This window comes from Lactuca virosa, chromosome 9 (genome assembly GCF_052849685.1).
Source record: "Lactuca virosa cultivar CGN04683 chromosome 9, Lactuca_virosa_CGN04683_v6, whole genome shotgun sequence".
NCBI classification, from domain to species: Eukaryota; Viridiplantae; Streptophyta; class Magnoliopsida; order Asterales; family Asteraceae; genus Lactuca; species Lactuca virosa.
Genome location: NC_136434.1, coordinates 96,121,350 through 96,136,107, shown reverse-complemented (window position 1 = coordinate 96,136,107; position 14,758 = coordinate 96,121,350). Strand labels below are relative to the sequence as shown.

Below are 14,758 nucleotides of genomic sequence, written 5' to 3'. Positions count from 1 at the left end.
AGACACTGATGGTAGAAAATGTCAATCCCCTGGAATTTGAATCGAATCTTCAGTAGAGTAGAAGTTAGGTTTTCACATGGATGCTTGTTTAATTCGAAAAAAATATCAAAAATCTGCATACGTACCTTCAAAATCGAAGGCAAGCAGGAATGTACCCTTTAAATTGGAGAAAGGCTTTCTTCAATTGGAAGTGATGCAAGGGGTTTAGGAACGAAAGGCTGAGGTGGCAGCAGGAGAGGGAAGCAACTTAACAACTTCTGATCAGAAGAAGAATCACAGGAAGAATATATATGAACGCGAGTTGATGGTCTGTGGAAACCGGATAAACCATCGACAACCGGTGAAGATGGCAGCCGACATCCATCTCGCTAAAAATCCACACTTCGGAACCCAAATCGGAGGTATGGGACAGAACCCTTCCGTTCCTTACTCTAAATAACACCACCATCGCCACTGCCGCTTACTGATGGCTTCGTTCTGTTGTTTCTGTCTTGGAGGCGACAAATTAGAAAGGTGGATGAAGAAGTAATCGGGACTTGAGTGTAAATAATATCTCGACGGTTAGTGATTGACCGATTAAAACAACAAAGTAGCAGGGAGAATTTTTAAGAACACGACATACCTGAAGTGTCGACTACGATCCGCAACCGACAAAGACCAATACAAGTCGAAGATGGTGGTAGGGTTTAGGAGTTCTGGTGAAGAAGCGGACGGCCGAACGGAGCAGGCAACAAAGGTTTGATGCAATATTTGACAAAGAAGTGTGCTCTGTTTCCCATTGAAACGTAACCGAATAGAAAAACCTCGACCCTTTGACGATTCGACAAAAGGAGCTCTCGTAGGTGGGTGGGTGTAGCGACTGTGGTGACGAAGGGTGCGCGAACGACGGATTAAATCGCTTCCGAGTTCCGATTTCTGAGGCCCAAATAGAAACCCATATCCGAGCACTGTGCTCTTCTTCAACTCATCGTCCTGAAACAAAAAATTTCATGGAGAGGGTGACCAAAAAATCCCAAATACAGAAGGCGGTGAAGAAGACTGGCTGGATTTCTTATCAAAAGGATGTGGATAAGGAACGGTGGAAAGAAGAAACTGGAAGGATCGATTACCTACAGGTGTGGGGATAAAATGACCGGCAAACCGGCACTATTGCTAAGAAGTGGCCATCTTTAATATATACAAAACGACATGAATAAATTAAAGAAGTACAGAGACCGGATATGTAAATCAAAGGACGAAACCTGGACAAAGTATGTCAATTTAACTGTTCCTTTCGTCCACAAATTTAATATATATATAATAATATGTAGTCAATGTAAAACATAAATAAAAATATTGGTTAACATATAAATAAAATTAAGTATTTATATCTATATCTACAATCTACAATATATAATAATTGAGAAATATAAAATGAAATTATAAATATGTAGTCAATATAAAATGATAATAAAAATAAGAGTAAATTACTAAAATTGCCCTATGATTTAGTCAAAATTGTACGTTTGGTCCCTAACTATCTTTTTCCACTCTATCGTCCTTGCGGTTTGATTTTGTTGCGTTTTTCGTCCATATGGTTTGCTCAAAATTGCACGTTTGGTCCTTAACTGTATATGTATGTAAGGGACGAAAAACACAACAAAATCAAACCACAGGGACAATCTGTGCACAAAAATAGTTAGGGACCAAACGTAAAATTTTGACCAAACCATAAGGACGATTTTAGTAATTTACTCTATAAATAAGTTAGGATGAATTCCTATACGTAAGCAAAAAAGTAGGATGGGAGTCCTTATAGGGGTAAAATCGGAAACAATGGACAACGAACCGAAAGAAATCCTACTTTTTGTTTAGTATCGAATAAGTATAATAATTTTGATAAGTAAAATAGAAAAAAGTATAATCCTATTTTTATAATACGATCGCACAAGAAGTAAAGGATCACAAACTGACAAAAGACATTTGACTTTCCATTTAGTACGTACATTGCAAATTTAATCACATAAAGTTGTGGAAAAACATAGCAACGACTTGTATACTTTGCATATTATGTACTAATTTTGATAGATATCCAAAAAAAGAATAGTTATATTAATTCTGTTAATTCAAAGCATGTGTACAAAGTTGAAACTGTGTTAACAACTATGCAACATAAGTTATTTTATGTTCTCGAATAATTTTGACCGTTGTGTGTTGCTATTTTTTCAGAATATATTTTTATCCATTTGGTTTAAACTAAAAAAATGGTTATTTGTTAGTAAATACAATAAGAAAGAGTGGATTAACAATTTTTAAAGATTAAAGAAGAAAAAAATACGCTAAGGCATATACTTGTGTTTACGAATCACTTGCAGAAGTTATCGTCGATTAAAAAGAATAAAACCTGAGATGAAGAATGACAAATGAAATTTAGTGTTTGATGGTTTATATTATCGTAAAATAAAAACCTCATTATTTAACGTGATAAAAAAATGAAATGAAAATCAAAATCTCCTTATGTACTTGATATAATTACACAAAAAATAGGAGCATTGATTTGAAAAAGGAAGACGATCATATATTTATGTCGTAAATATGTTTAATTTTTTAAATTTGATATTATACGTGAATTAATTATATGCTTAATATGCAGGGATTGTATAAATTGCAAGTCGTAAGTTAAATAATAAAATACAACCGGATGTAATTATGGTATGAACCGGAGATATAATGGTAATTCAATGTTTTATTAAATTAAATTTCACATTAAATGATTGCATTGAATATATTGACGCGTGACAAACTCTTACAGGATCTTTAATATATACGAAACTTTAAGAGAATGACATGTGTACTACAAAACTATTTTTTTATTAATATAATTAATATAAGAAGATATATATAGTTTATTTCTCTAATGGCTCTTGAAATTAGTTATAGGAATTTACCAAGTTGTACCACTCAATGTCCCTGTTATTGTCAAGCGATAGCCGAGGCTTTTGGTCTTCAGGTATGCAAAATTACGCACTAAAGTGTGACTATTAATGTATTCTATCAATTGTTAGATGTAAAAATGATGTGGAAATATAAGGGTTATTATTAGTAATTCCTTGAGCTAATCTTTTTTGTTTCATATATTAAAACGTGGCGGATTGAGTACTGACTTGGACAAACGTGCCAAAAGTTTTTGACCAACTTTGTATTAATATAATTCCATCTATATTAAAATTAAAATTAAGGACTCACAGATTAAGGAAGCAAACAAGTAACAACCTTGTACCCATTGCTTTCCTGCTTTTCATACAATTGCTGTTTGAAAAAAACAACCAACTAAATTATAGATTTATAAAGCGTTTTTCATTTAACAATATAAAACGACTGAGGTAGTCCACGCTTGGTCAATATGGAATGTAAAAACCCCAAAACAAAACATTCTAAAGCTTGATAAACCCATTTATATAATGTTTACATCCTGGCTTCAGGAAATCGTAAACAGAAAAGGATGAGAGAAATATTCCTTCTCCTCATCCTCCTCCTCCTCTTCTGTTCCTCGATAAAATCTTCATCTTCATCTTCACGGAACATCCATGATCATCTTCAAAAAGGTTCCTCTCTATCCGTTGATGATAGTTCAGACGTCATTAGGTCCCCAGACAACTCTTACACCTGTGGCTTCTATGGCTTCCAAAGCAATGCTTATTGGTTTGCAATCTGGTTCACAAACTCCAAAGATCGCACAGTGGTCTGGAGTGCCAACCGCAACACACCTGTGAATGGCCGTGGATCAAAGCTGACATTTAGGAGAAACGGAGCCATGGTTTTGACAGATGTGGATGGCATGGTCGTGTGGGAAACAAACACAACCTCCACAGATGTAAACAGAGCAGTGCTGCTGAATACAGGTAATCTGGTGCTACAGAACCAAAAAGGTCAGATTCTTTGGCAAAGTTTTGATTATCCAACTGATACTCTATTGCCTTATCAAACGCTAACAAAGAGCAAAAGCTTGATATCTGCCTTACGAAGAGGAAGTCTTGAATCTGGAAATATTGTTTTGAGCTATAACAGTATTAACGTTTTAACACTGACTTACGATGGCCCAGAAATATCAAGTGTCTACTGGCCTAGTCCTGATCCTGGATTTAATGTCTGGTCTTACGGAAGAACTTCATATAACAGCAGCAGAATCGCAGCCTTTGATGATTTTGGTGAATTTAGGTCGAGCGATCGGTGGCAGTTTAGTGCTTTAGATATGGGTATTGGGATCAGAAGGAGGTTAACCATGGACTATGATGGTAATCTCAGATTCTATAGCTTGAACGAGTCAACTGGATTATGGTCGATTTCATGGCAAGCTATTGCACAACCATGTAGTGTTCACGGAATCTGTGGGAGGAATGGAATCTGTGATAACGGAGTACTACAATCAGAATGTTCATGTCCACCCAATCATCAGTGGACTAACCCTGCTGATTTAAGTCAGGGTTGTAAGCCTACTTTCAATACAACCTGTTCAAACTCAACAAAGTTTGGATTTTCGGAAGTGCCGTATACAGATTACTATGGCTTTGATTTAGATTACTTCACACCCATTACGTTGGATGCTTGTAAGGACATCTGCTTGGGAGATTGTAGATGTATAGCATTTAGTTACAGGATAACAGGTGCAGGATTATGCTTTATTAAAAGTGCTCTTTTCAACGGTTTCCGGTCTCCTAATTTCCCAGGAAGCATCTACTTGAAAGTACCAATTGACATGGAAACAAGAGAATCTGTCTCAACTCTTACTAGTTCTAACACCACGTGTGTAGAGGTCGTCACAGTCATGGTGGGTTCTCCATCTATGTATCAATCATCTGGCAAAAAGGTGAAATGGGTTTATCCTTTCTCCTTCGTTATAGGTATTGGTGTGGTTGAAGCTTTGGTTATCTTTTTAGGGTGGTGGATTTTCTTTAAGAAAAATGCCATCCTAACCAACTTAGAAGAGGGGTATCGTATGGTATCAAGTCAGTTTAGGGGGTTTACTTATCAAGAACTGGTGAAGGCGACACAAAACTTTAAGGTGGAGATAGGGAGAGGAGGCTCAGGGACTGTGTATAAAGGGGTTCTGGAAGATGAAAGGGTGGTGGCTGTGAAAAGGTTAAGAGATGTGAGCGAAGGTGGAGAGTTTTGGGCAGAAGTGAGCACAATCAGTAAAATCAACCACATGAACTTGGTGCGAATGTGGGGTTTATGTTCACAGAAACAACACAGACTTATAGTTTATGAGTACGTGGAAAATCTTTCTCTTGACCAGAGATTGTTCTCCTCGAGTTTTCTTCAATGGAAAGAAAGGTTCAAAGTTGCCATAGGAGTAGCAAAAGGTTTAGCTTATTTACACCATGAGTGCCTAGAATGGGTGATTCATTGTGATGTTAAGCCAGAAAACATTCTTTTAGATGACTCATTCGAACCAAAGATTGCAGATTTTGGTCTGGCAAAGTTGACTCAGAGAGGTGGTCAAAGCTCGGAGTTTACCAGGATCAGAGGGACAAAAGGATATATGGCTCCAGAATGGGCTAGCAACCTTCCTATCACAGCAAAAGTTGATGTCTACAGCTATGGGGTTTTGGTTTTAGAAATGGCAAGGGGAATTCGACTTTCTAATATTGTTGTTCAGGGAGGGGAAGAGGAAGAAACGGAGCTTATGAGGTTTGTAAGGGTGATGAAAACGAAGCTTCAAGGAGAAGAAATGGATTTGTGGGTTGAAGAGATTATTGATTCGAGGTTGGGAGGGTTGTTTAGTAGGAAGCAAGCTGCAAAACTTGTTGAGATTGGTATAAGTTGTGTGGAGGAAGACAGAAATAAAAGGCCTACAATGGACTCAGTTGTTCAAGATCTAATTGATTGTGAGTCCTAGTTTATACACCAATTATTTTACTTCTAATCTATATTGGGGTTTGAACCCTCATTTGGCTAGAGACATCCATCAATTAGTTAAATTAACTTGGGAGAGTTGGTGGTGTTATTCATTTTTGGCTTGTGAATTGTGATGTAATGTATTTTAACTGGATTAAGCATAGGGCGTTGATTCTCTCGTTAAACTGGGATAGTTGGTGTTGTTTTTCATTTTCAGTTTGTAATATGTAATGTTTTTGCTTCTAGTTTTTCCCTAGTGTTTGTTTAGTAATATATTTCCATTGTTTTAAAAATGTTATTTTTGTATCGTTGTATACTTTGTTTAATAATATTTAATAATGCACATGGCTCTAGGGGCGGCTTTAACATTTTATTTGGGGCATAAATATAATATGTATAAAAATTGGCAAGCAAGGGGCCGTAGTCAAAATTTTATATTTTTGGGTCTAATATGTATAAAATTAATGTATAGGGGCTACTTGTGCCCCCCCTCGCCCTAATAAAGCTTCGTGCTTACATGGCTCAAGCCTTTTGTTTTCCTTTAATTAGACAAAATTGCATAAACGGTCTATGTGGTTTAAAAAACGTCACATGTTCAATCTCTAACCCTTTTTTTTATGCGAATGTCCATATATTTTCACTTTCTTGTGTAGTTAGTGTCTGAACTAAGACCACATTTTGTCTTCATCGCACAATGTCTTCACCCCATTCATCTTCATCGACAAAACCAACAAAACTACTTTCATGGTTTTGGCCTCTCAACTTTCAATTTATGATAAACCTGTTCAGTGCTCATTATTTCAATCGATACCCATGTCATCGTTGCGAACCGAGCGATAAAGAGAGGAATAGGATGAGGAAGCTTCACTTTATGTTCCATATCAATTGATCTGACTGCAGGTCCTTGTTTGATTGCATGACTATGATTTAATTTGTGGGGTGCGATTTCCAGGGTGAGTTCCTTGTGATTTTCATGTGCAATTACTAGATTGATAAATTCAACACACACACACATACAATCAGATGCACTAATTTCCTCTTATTGTTCAATAAGATGCAACTATGTAAAAACGATGGTGGTGATCGGAGATGAAGATGCCGACGATGAACCCTGATAAAGAATAAAAGGAAATGGTGGGGTGGTGGGGTGGATAGCAGTGACATTTTAAATCATTAGGGTTTTACTGGTAGGCTGAACAATGGTGGTGGGGTGGATCGTTTCCAAGATATTACAAGGCATTTTAATTGTCCAGCATGCTGGACAATTATGCATGGTGGTTTTATTTGTTACAAAATATTACTAGTCATTTTAATTGTCCATAATTGGGGCAAACCACTATGGTCAAACTGTACATGGCTGTTTCTTTTTTTCTTAATCTGGATAGAGTGACTTAATGGGTAAAAGTGATGAACATTGTGACTTAATTTTGTTGGTACTTAAGGGTAAAATTGTAACATCCCGACTCCCAGGTCTAAAATTGAACTGATTTACATTCATTTTGATAGGGCAACTCGACGAGTTGGAGGCCCCAACTCGTCGAGTAGAAATTTAGATAGCCGCACGGGTTTAGAGTCAACTCGACGAGTTGGAGGACCCAACTCGACGAGTAGGAGCTGAGCAAAAAAAAACCCTAATTTTCAGGGTTTGCATCCTATTTAAAGGACCTTAAGTCCTTTACCCCGCCTCCCTCATCACCTTAACACCCTGAGAGAAATCCTAATCGAGCTATTATAATCTGAGAGAGAGAGAGAGGCTAATAGTGTGTGTTTTGGTGCATTCTTTGAAGGATCTTGAGGAGGAAGAGGCTTGGAACAAGAAGGAGTCCTTGGATCCAACATTTATTCAGTAGTACCAGCCATTTGGAGGTAAAAAGGTAGTACCTTGACCACTTGTTTGTCAGATCTCTCCATTAGAGAGTTTATGGCCATTTCTACCTTCATTTTGAGTCATTTGGTTGTTTGGACATGCTATGAAGATGAGACTTCAAATCCGAATGTTATTAGGCCCTTTAGGCCTAAAGATTAAAGCTTTATCAAGCTTTGGCCAACTTCCATGCCTTGAACCCTTGTTGAGCCTTGTTTTGGCAAACTTAGCCCATATATGCCATGCATGGACATAAAGCTTGCAACTTTACGTGGTATTCCAGCCCTAGGAGGCTAGATCTAGAGTTTGGGGCCTTAGTTCAGCTTAAAAACATCTAAATAAGAGAATGGTCTGAAGGAACTCGACGAGTTGGTTAGGGTTTTCCCCGATAGTCTGGACGCGTTACAAACTCGGCGTGTTGGTGAGACAACTCGACGAGTTGAGTTGGATTTTCCCGATATTTCAGAGAAACGAAGGAACTCGACGAGTCGCATAGATGCACTCGACGAGTTGGGTCAACATGGACTGTTGACTTGAGGGTTGACTTCCGTTGACTTTTAGGGTTTCGTCAAGTTATGGACTTAGGAGACCATAGAGGGGTAAAATGGTCTTTCACCCTTTCCGAGAGCTAGTAAAGGAATAGTTTAACATCCTTGGAGTTGTTATTATAAATTGTTAATTAGAAATGATTATGATATATGTAGGCAGAGTCTAGGCCTACTGTTGAGTACGAGACATACTTGCTTACTTACGAGGTGAGTCTTCTCACTATACTTACCTGAGTGGTAATACTGTGTGACCGGAGGGTCTTATTTGAGTTATTGTCCGGAGGGTCTTATGTGCTTATACTGAGTTATGTGATATCATGCATTTTGTATTTGTGATTTATGTTGTATATTATTCTGTGCCTTATTGAGTTAGGACCGGAGGGTCCAAACCGAGTTGTGAGACCGTAGGGTCCTCATTGAGATACCAGACTGGAGGGTCCAACCCGAGTTATGAGACCGGAGGGTCTTCACTGAGACACATGACCGGAGGGTCCTTATCGAGATATAGCCATGAGAGGCTAATTATTTGTGTGTGGTATTTTGGGGAACTCACTAAGCTTCGCGGTTACAGTGTTGTGTGAAATGTGTTTCAGGTACCTCAAGGATCGCAGGAAGTCGCCGACATGATTGTACACACCAGCTTAAGATTATGTTTTGAGGATTCTGGGATATTGTCAAACATTTTGTTGTCTTGTGTTTTGAACAACTTATAAATTTGGGTTTGAGAAATGTGAAATTGTGTTTTGTGTGGTTTTTAAAATGAAAAATTTATTTGAAAATTTAGAGTGTTACAAGTTGGTATTAGAGCCTTGGTTTGAGGGATTCAGATGTACCTTTGGGTATGTCTGGACTTAAACTGAGGATTTGAGGAATTTTCTAAAGAGAAATGATTTTCAAAACGAGTAAAAGTTTTTAAGAGGAAACAGGATGAAGCAGTGTGTACAATCAGCCAGAGCCCGAACGGTGATTTTCCCAAGATACCCTTATTTGTTTATAATGAGATGAGATGCTTAAGAGAAAATAGAGCTGCATGCTAGATGATAGGCTAGGTATTTCAGGAATTTAGAGCTAGGGTTGCCTGATTCATGATACCTTAGCCTAGGGGGATTGCTATTGATTGATATTATCTGCTATTTGCTCTGCTTGTGTGTAGAGTAGGGGTACATAGCAGGAACCTTTTGAGAGAGTTTTGAGTCAAAGAGTAATCTAGGAGAGATACCTAGATGTGTATTGAGGAATCTACTGAGAGAGTAGTTGGATATCCGTGAGGGATAGAGTACTTGTGAATTAGGATCCTAGGAGGAGGACTTGGGGCGACAATGGGTTGGTGTGGAAGGTAGTATTGGGCCCGTACTACTGAAAGCACCGGATCTGTATGCGACCCAAGTAAGAACCTTAGGATGCTAAGGAGCATGTAGGGGTGGGTAATTGAGTGTGCGCTTGAGCCAGTTCCTGATGATTTTTGGTGTTTGTGTTTCAGAGAGACTATGGTGATTACCCGCAACAACCTCGGGGGTGGTGGTACTAGTAACAAGGAGATCCGCAGGATCATTGCGGAGGAGGTGGTTGTAGCTATCAGAGAGGCCATTCCAGAGATGTTCGGGTCTATTAAGACCACTCTGATTGAGACTTTTGACGAGCGTTATGCTGCTGTCACAGAGGTTGCTGCTGCCGCAGCCCTGGCAGCTGCGAGGCCACAAGGGGTGACTCGTTGTTGTTTCGAGAGTTCAACAACACGAAGCCACTAGAGTTTGATGGGACCCAGGACCCGATTTCTGCCATGAGATGGATCTCCGACATTGAGGGGTGTTTCTATACATGTTCATGCTCGGAGCACTTGAGAGTTTGGTTTGCACTGAACCAGCTTCGCTTGGGAGAGAAGGACTGGTGGAAGTTCGTGACGACTTATTTTACTCCTGTAGATCATGTTGCGGTGACTTGGGAGAGGTTTACCCAGTTATTCAGAGACGAGTATGTTCCCCAGGTGGAGAGGGAACGATTGGCACAAGAGTTTCTGTCTCTCAAGCAAAAGACAGAAACAGTGACAGAGATTACGAGGATGTTTCATGAGAGGGTGTTGTTCTGCACTGAGCACGTGTCTACTGAGCCGGCATGTATGAGCCGGTACCTGAGTATTTTGAGGAGAGATATTCGGGAGTTCGTGGCAAACTCATCATATCGAACATTGGCTGAGTTACAGACCAATGCCAGGAGGAGAGAGATTGAGCTGGAGATTCAGACCAGGGAGGAGGGAGAGCCTCAGGGGAGGGACAGGAGACCAGTGCAGTCGCAACCGGCGACGAAGCAGGCTAAGCCCACTGATACGAGAGCAGAAGTCCAGAAGGGCCGCACTTGTGGCAAGTGCGACAAGAGCCATGAGGATCTTGCCGAGCAGGGATTTGCTACAAATATGGCAAGGAGGGGCATATGGCGAAGGACTGCCCCAAGGGATTTTCGGTTTGCTTTCATTCCAACCAGACTGGCCACCGGAAGGCCGAGTGTCCTCAGCTCACTCAGGGACCAGCCCAGGCTTCTGCTCCTGTTGCTTTGCGTGTTACTGATGGCCGGCCGAGAAAGGCTGAGGCTTCAAGAGCTCGTGGGAGAGCTTTCCAGCTGACTGCGGAGGAGGTCCGGGCAACACCTGACATTGTTGCTGGTACATATCTCCTTATTCATGTTATTTTGAGATTTGTTTATGCTTATACTGTGTTGCATATAGGTACTTTTCTTGTGAGTTCTGTGCCTGCCTTGGTGTTATTTGACTCGGGTTCGAGTCGATCTTTCATGTCTTTATCCTTTAGTCGCCACATTAGTGTTATACGCGAGGCATTGAGTCGACCGCTGAGGGTTTCTATAGCCGATGAGCATGCGGTTTTTGCCACTGATGTATTCCAGAAATGTGTTTTAGAGATTTTAGGTGTTGATTTTCCGATAGATCTAGTGCCGATAGCGATGGGTGATGTATGTGTCATAGTGGGCATGGATTGGTTGAGCCGGTTTGGAGCTGTGATTGACTGTGAGCGTCAGATGGTGACTATACGAGACCTAGTGGGGGAGTACTTACCGTTTATGGCGAGGGAACTAGATCGGGATCAGCTTTCTGCTCTGCCACCAGGGCAAGGCAGAGTCTACAGCAGGGATGCATGGGCTTTTTAGCGTACGTGATGGATACGCGAGTTGCCACTAAGAGGCCGAGTTCTATTTCCGATGTTCCAGTAGTATGTGAGTTCCCAGATGTTTTCCCCGAGGAATTGTCGGGTGTGCCTCCTGAGAGGCAGGTGGAGTTTCGGATCGATCTGATTCTGGGGGCGGCGCCTATTGCCAAGGCACCTTATCGCCTTGCGCCGCCCGAGATGCAGGAGTTATCCTCGCAACTCCAGGAGCTGCTGGAGAAGGGATTCATTAGACCAAGTAGCTTGCCATAGGGAGCGCCGATCCTTTTTGTCAAGAAAAAGGATGGTACACACCGGATGTGCATCGACTACCGGGAGTTGAACAAGCTGACGGTTAAGAACCGTTATCCACTTTCGAGGATCAACGATTTGTTTGATCAGTTGCAGGGGGCGTCTTGGTTTTCCAATATTGATTTGAGATCTGGGTATCATCAGATGAGAGTCCGCAAGGAGGATATCTAGAAGACGGCCTTTCAGACTCGTTATGGGCATTACGAGTTTGTGGTGATGCCTTTCGGGCTCACCAATGCACCAACATCGTTCATGGACCTCATGAACCGGGTGTGTAGGTCCATGTTGGATATGTCGGTGATCGTGTTCATCGATGACAATTTGTTGTACTCGAAGTCTAGGGAATAGCATGAAGAGCATCTGCAGGAGATTCTTGGGGTATTAAGGATGGAGAGGCTTTATGCCAAATTCTCCAAGTGTGATTTCTGGTTACGAGAGGTCCAGTTTTTGGGCCACCTTGTTAACCAGAATAGGATTTTTGTTGACCCGGCCAAGATTGAGGCAGTTATGCGATGGGAGGTGCCGAGATCCCCATCCGAGATCAGGAGTTTTCTGGGCCTGGCAGGCTACTATCGGAGGTTTATCAGAGATTTCTCCAAGATTGTTGTTCCTCTCACCAAATTGACCAGGCAGGGTGTTATCTTTACTTGGGGGCCTGAGCAGCAGGCATCATTCGAGACTCTTTTCCAGAGATTGTGCGAAGCTCCAATGTTAGCTCTTCCGGAGGGAGTAGAGGACTTTTGTAACATCCTAAAATTTAAGATAAGGTTATTAAATTAGTTAAGTAATTAAATAAAGCATTACTTTTGTAATTAAGTCATTTAAATGATAATTATATCATTAGCTGATATAAGGCTTAGAAAGTAAAGGTTGAAATGTTAACGTTTCAGAGTTAAGGGACCAAAAGTGTCAATTTGGCAAAGTATGTTTGACCAAGGGTTGACCCAACCAATGGAAGTGACTAAAAAAGTTATGTAATGTATAGAGAGGGACTTAAGATGTCTATTCTCAAAGAAAAATCGCACATCTTGGAAGAATGGACCATTTTTGACAAAAATGCAAAATTAGAGGGATCAAATGTGTAAAATTAAGGGAAATAAGAGGAGTCTTCACTTATGCAGCCATATGAACGAAATTTTGAGCTTGAGAGCTCCCAAAACTGGAGATTTTATACCTCCTTCACAACTAGGATTCAAACCAAACAAGTATTGATGCATTGGAACAAGGAGTGATCGAAACAATGGTTTACAAGGTATGAAATCTCTTCCTCTTGCTCTCAAATTCGAATTCAATGGTTGGAGAAAACACCAATGTCGAATTTAGCTTCTTCTAAGGGTTAGGGTTTTGGTTTCTAACCTCCCTTGAGTAGTTTTGGTGATTCCAATCTCAATCCAATCATTATATTGTTAGATTTGATGACTTGGGTAAAAATCTTTATAAACCCTAGAAATCTAAATTGGGGATTTCATGTTTATATGTTAAATTGGAATGGATTCAATGACCTAGATGATGTTTGATGACAATGAATCCAATTGGAATACTCAAACACATCCATGATGGTAGAATGTTGCATAAACATGAATTTTAGGTGATTTTGGGAAATATGTGATGACATCAATGGATTTTATGCATTAAGGTATAATTATTGAGCAAATGAAGTTCATAACCATGAATGGATGCTATTAGAATGATTTATATGCAAAATACTAAGTGTAGATTGGTTATTGGATTAACCCATGGAATTTGTGGTCAAAAGGGGCATTTTGGGAAATCTAAGGATAACCACATGATGATTTATATATTAGAAGTGAATGACATTCATAAACATGAATTGACACTCTAGAAATGATATTGAAACATAAACATGAAGGATCTCTTGAGCTATAAGTGGTTCTAGTGATTGTTTTAGCCTAAAGGGCAATTTGGGAAACATAGAATAGAATTGAGGATTCCAAAGTTGGATGAAGTACTTGCAATGAGATAAATTGTGGTTTTATGTACTTAACAACACCCAGTGATGTGTTAAATGATTTGGGAATAAGTCATATTGGTTCAAGAGTATTTTTGAGCAACTTGAGTTCTTAACCCTTTCATTTGAGTCTTTGTAAACATTATGAACATAACACTTTGATAGAGGGCTTGATGAATTAAGTTGAATGTTTTGACATGATAAAACATCCTTTAGTAGTGCTTGGAAACCTTTAAAAGTGTTACAAATGGTTACCTAAAAGACCAAAACCACCCAAACAAGTTTAGGACTCAAAAAGTGAGTTTTTGGGGGTGTTTGAGCTGCTACGGGACGCGACCCGCGTGGTCATGCACGCAGCCCACGCACATACAGCAGATTGCCCGGCTAGACGAAACTTTAGTATTTTCCTCATAAGTTTTGCATACGGACTCGAATTTACACGCGGTTTTCGCCTACATTCATATTTTTACATATGGAATAGTATGAAACAATAAAATTTGGTAATGTAAACTTTGAGGGGTATTTTGGTCATTTTAATGACTTGTGTCCATGTTATATAGGTGTTGATTGAGAGTGTTTCTATAAGGAAAGGAACTAGAAGAAGACTAGCTAGCCTACGTGTGATTGAGGTGAGTACGTGTTGGCATTTTCCCACTTTGGGGTACATGAAAAAATGATTTTATGATAATAAAATGCAATGCTTTGATATATGATTTGTGTGAAACGAAAACGTCAAATGTTTTTGGAAAGGGTATTTTGAAAGAGTGCCTTAAAGGCATGAATGTTTTTGAAAGAAAAGAACGTTTTGGAAGATCGAATGTTTTGAAAATATGATTGAAATGTTTTGAAATATAGATGCTTTACTTTTGAAATGATTATATGATACTAATGTATGAAATGTGTAAAGCATGGAAAGTAATGAAAAAAAAAATGTAAAGTAATGAAAAGGAATGGAAAGTAATGAAAGGAATTGGAAAGTAATGAAATGAAAACTGCCCGAGCCATGATACCTCGTGAGAGGCACTAGAGGAATCTA

At 39.6% G+C, this 14,758-nt stretch overlaps 1 protein-coding gene across 1 annotated transcript; it reads left to right on the top strand.

Moving 5' to 3' along the window:
- Positions 1-3,466: 3,466 nt before the first annotated feature.
- Positions 3,467-6,109, top strand: LOC145141294 (putative receptor protein kinase ZmPK1). The gene has a single exon (XM_079074589.1). The coding sequence runs from the start codon at positions 3,482-3,484 to the stop codon at positions 5,876-5,878; it is 2,397 nt and encodes a 798-aa protein (XP_078930715.1). The 5' UTR covers positions 3,467-3,481; the 3' UTR covers positions 5,879-6,109.
- Positions 6,110-14,758: the final 8,649 nt, after the last annotated feature.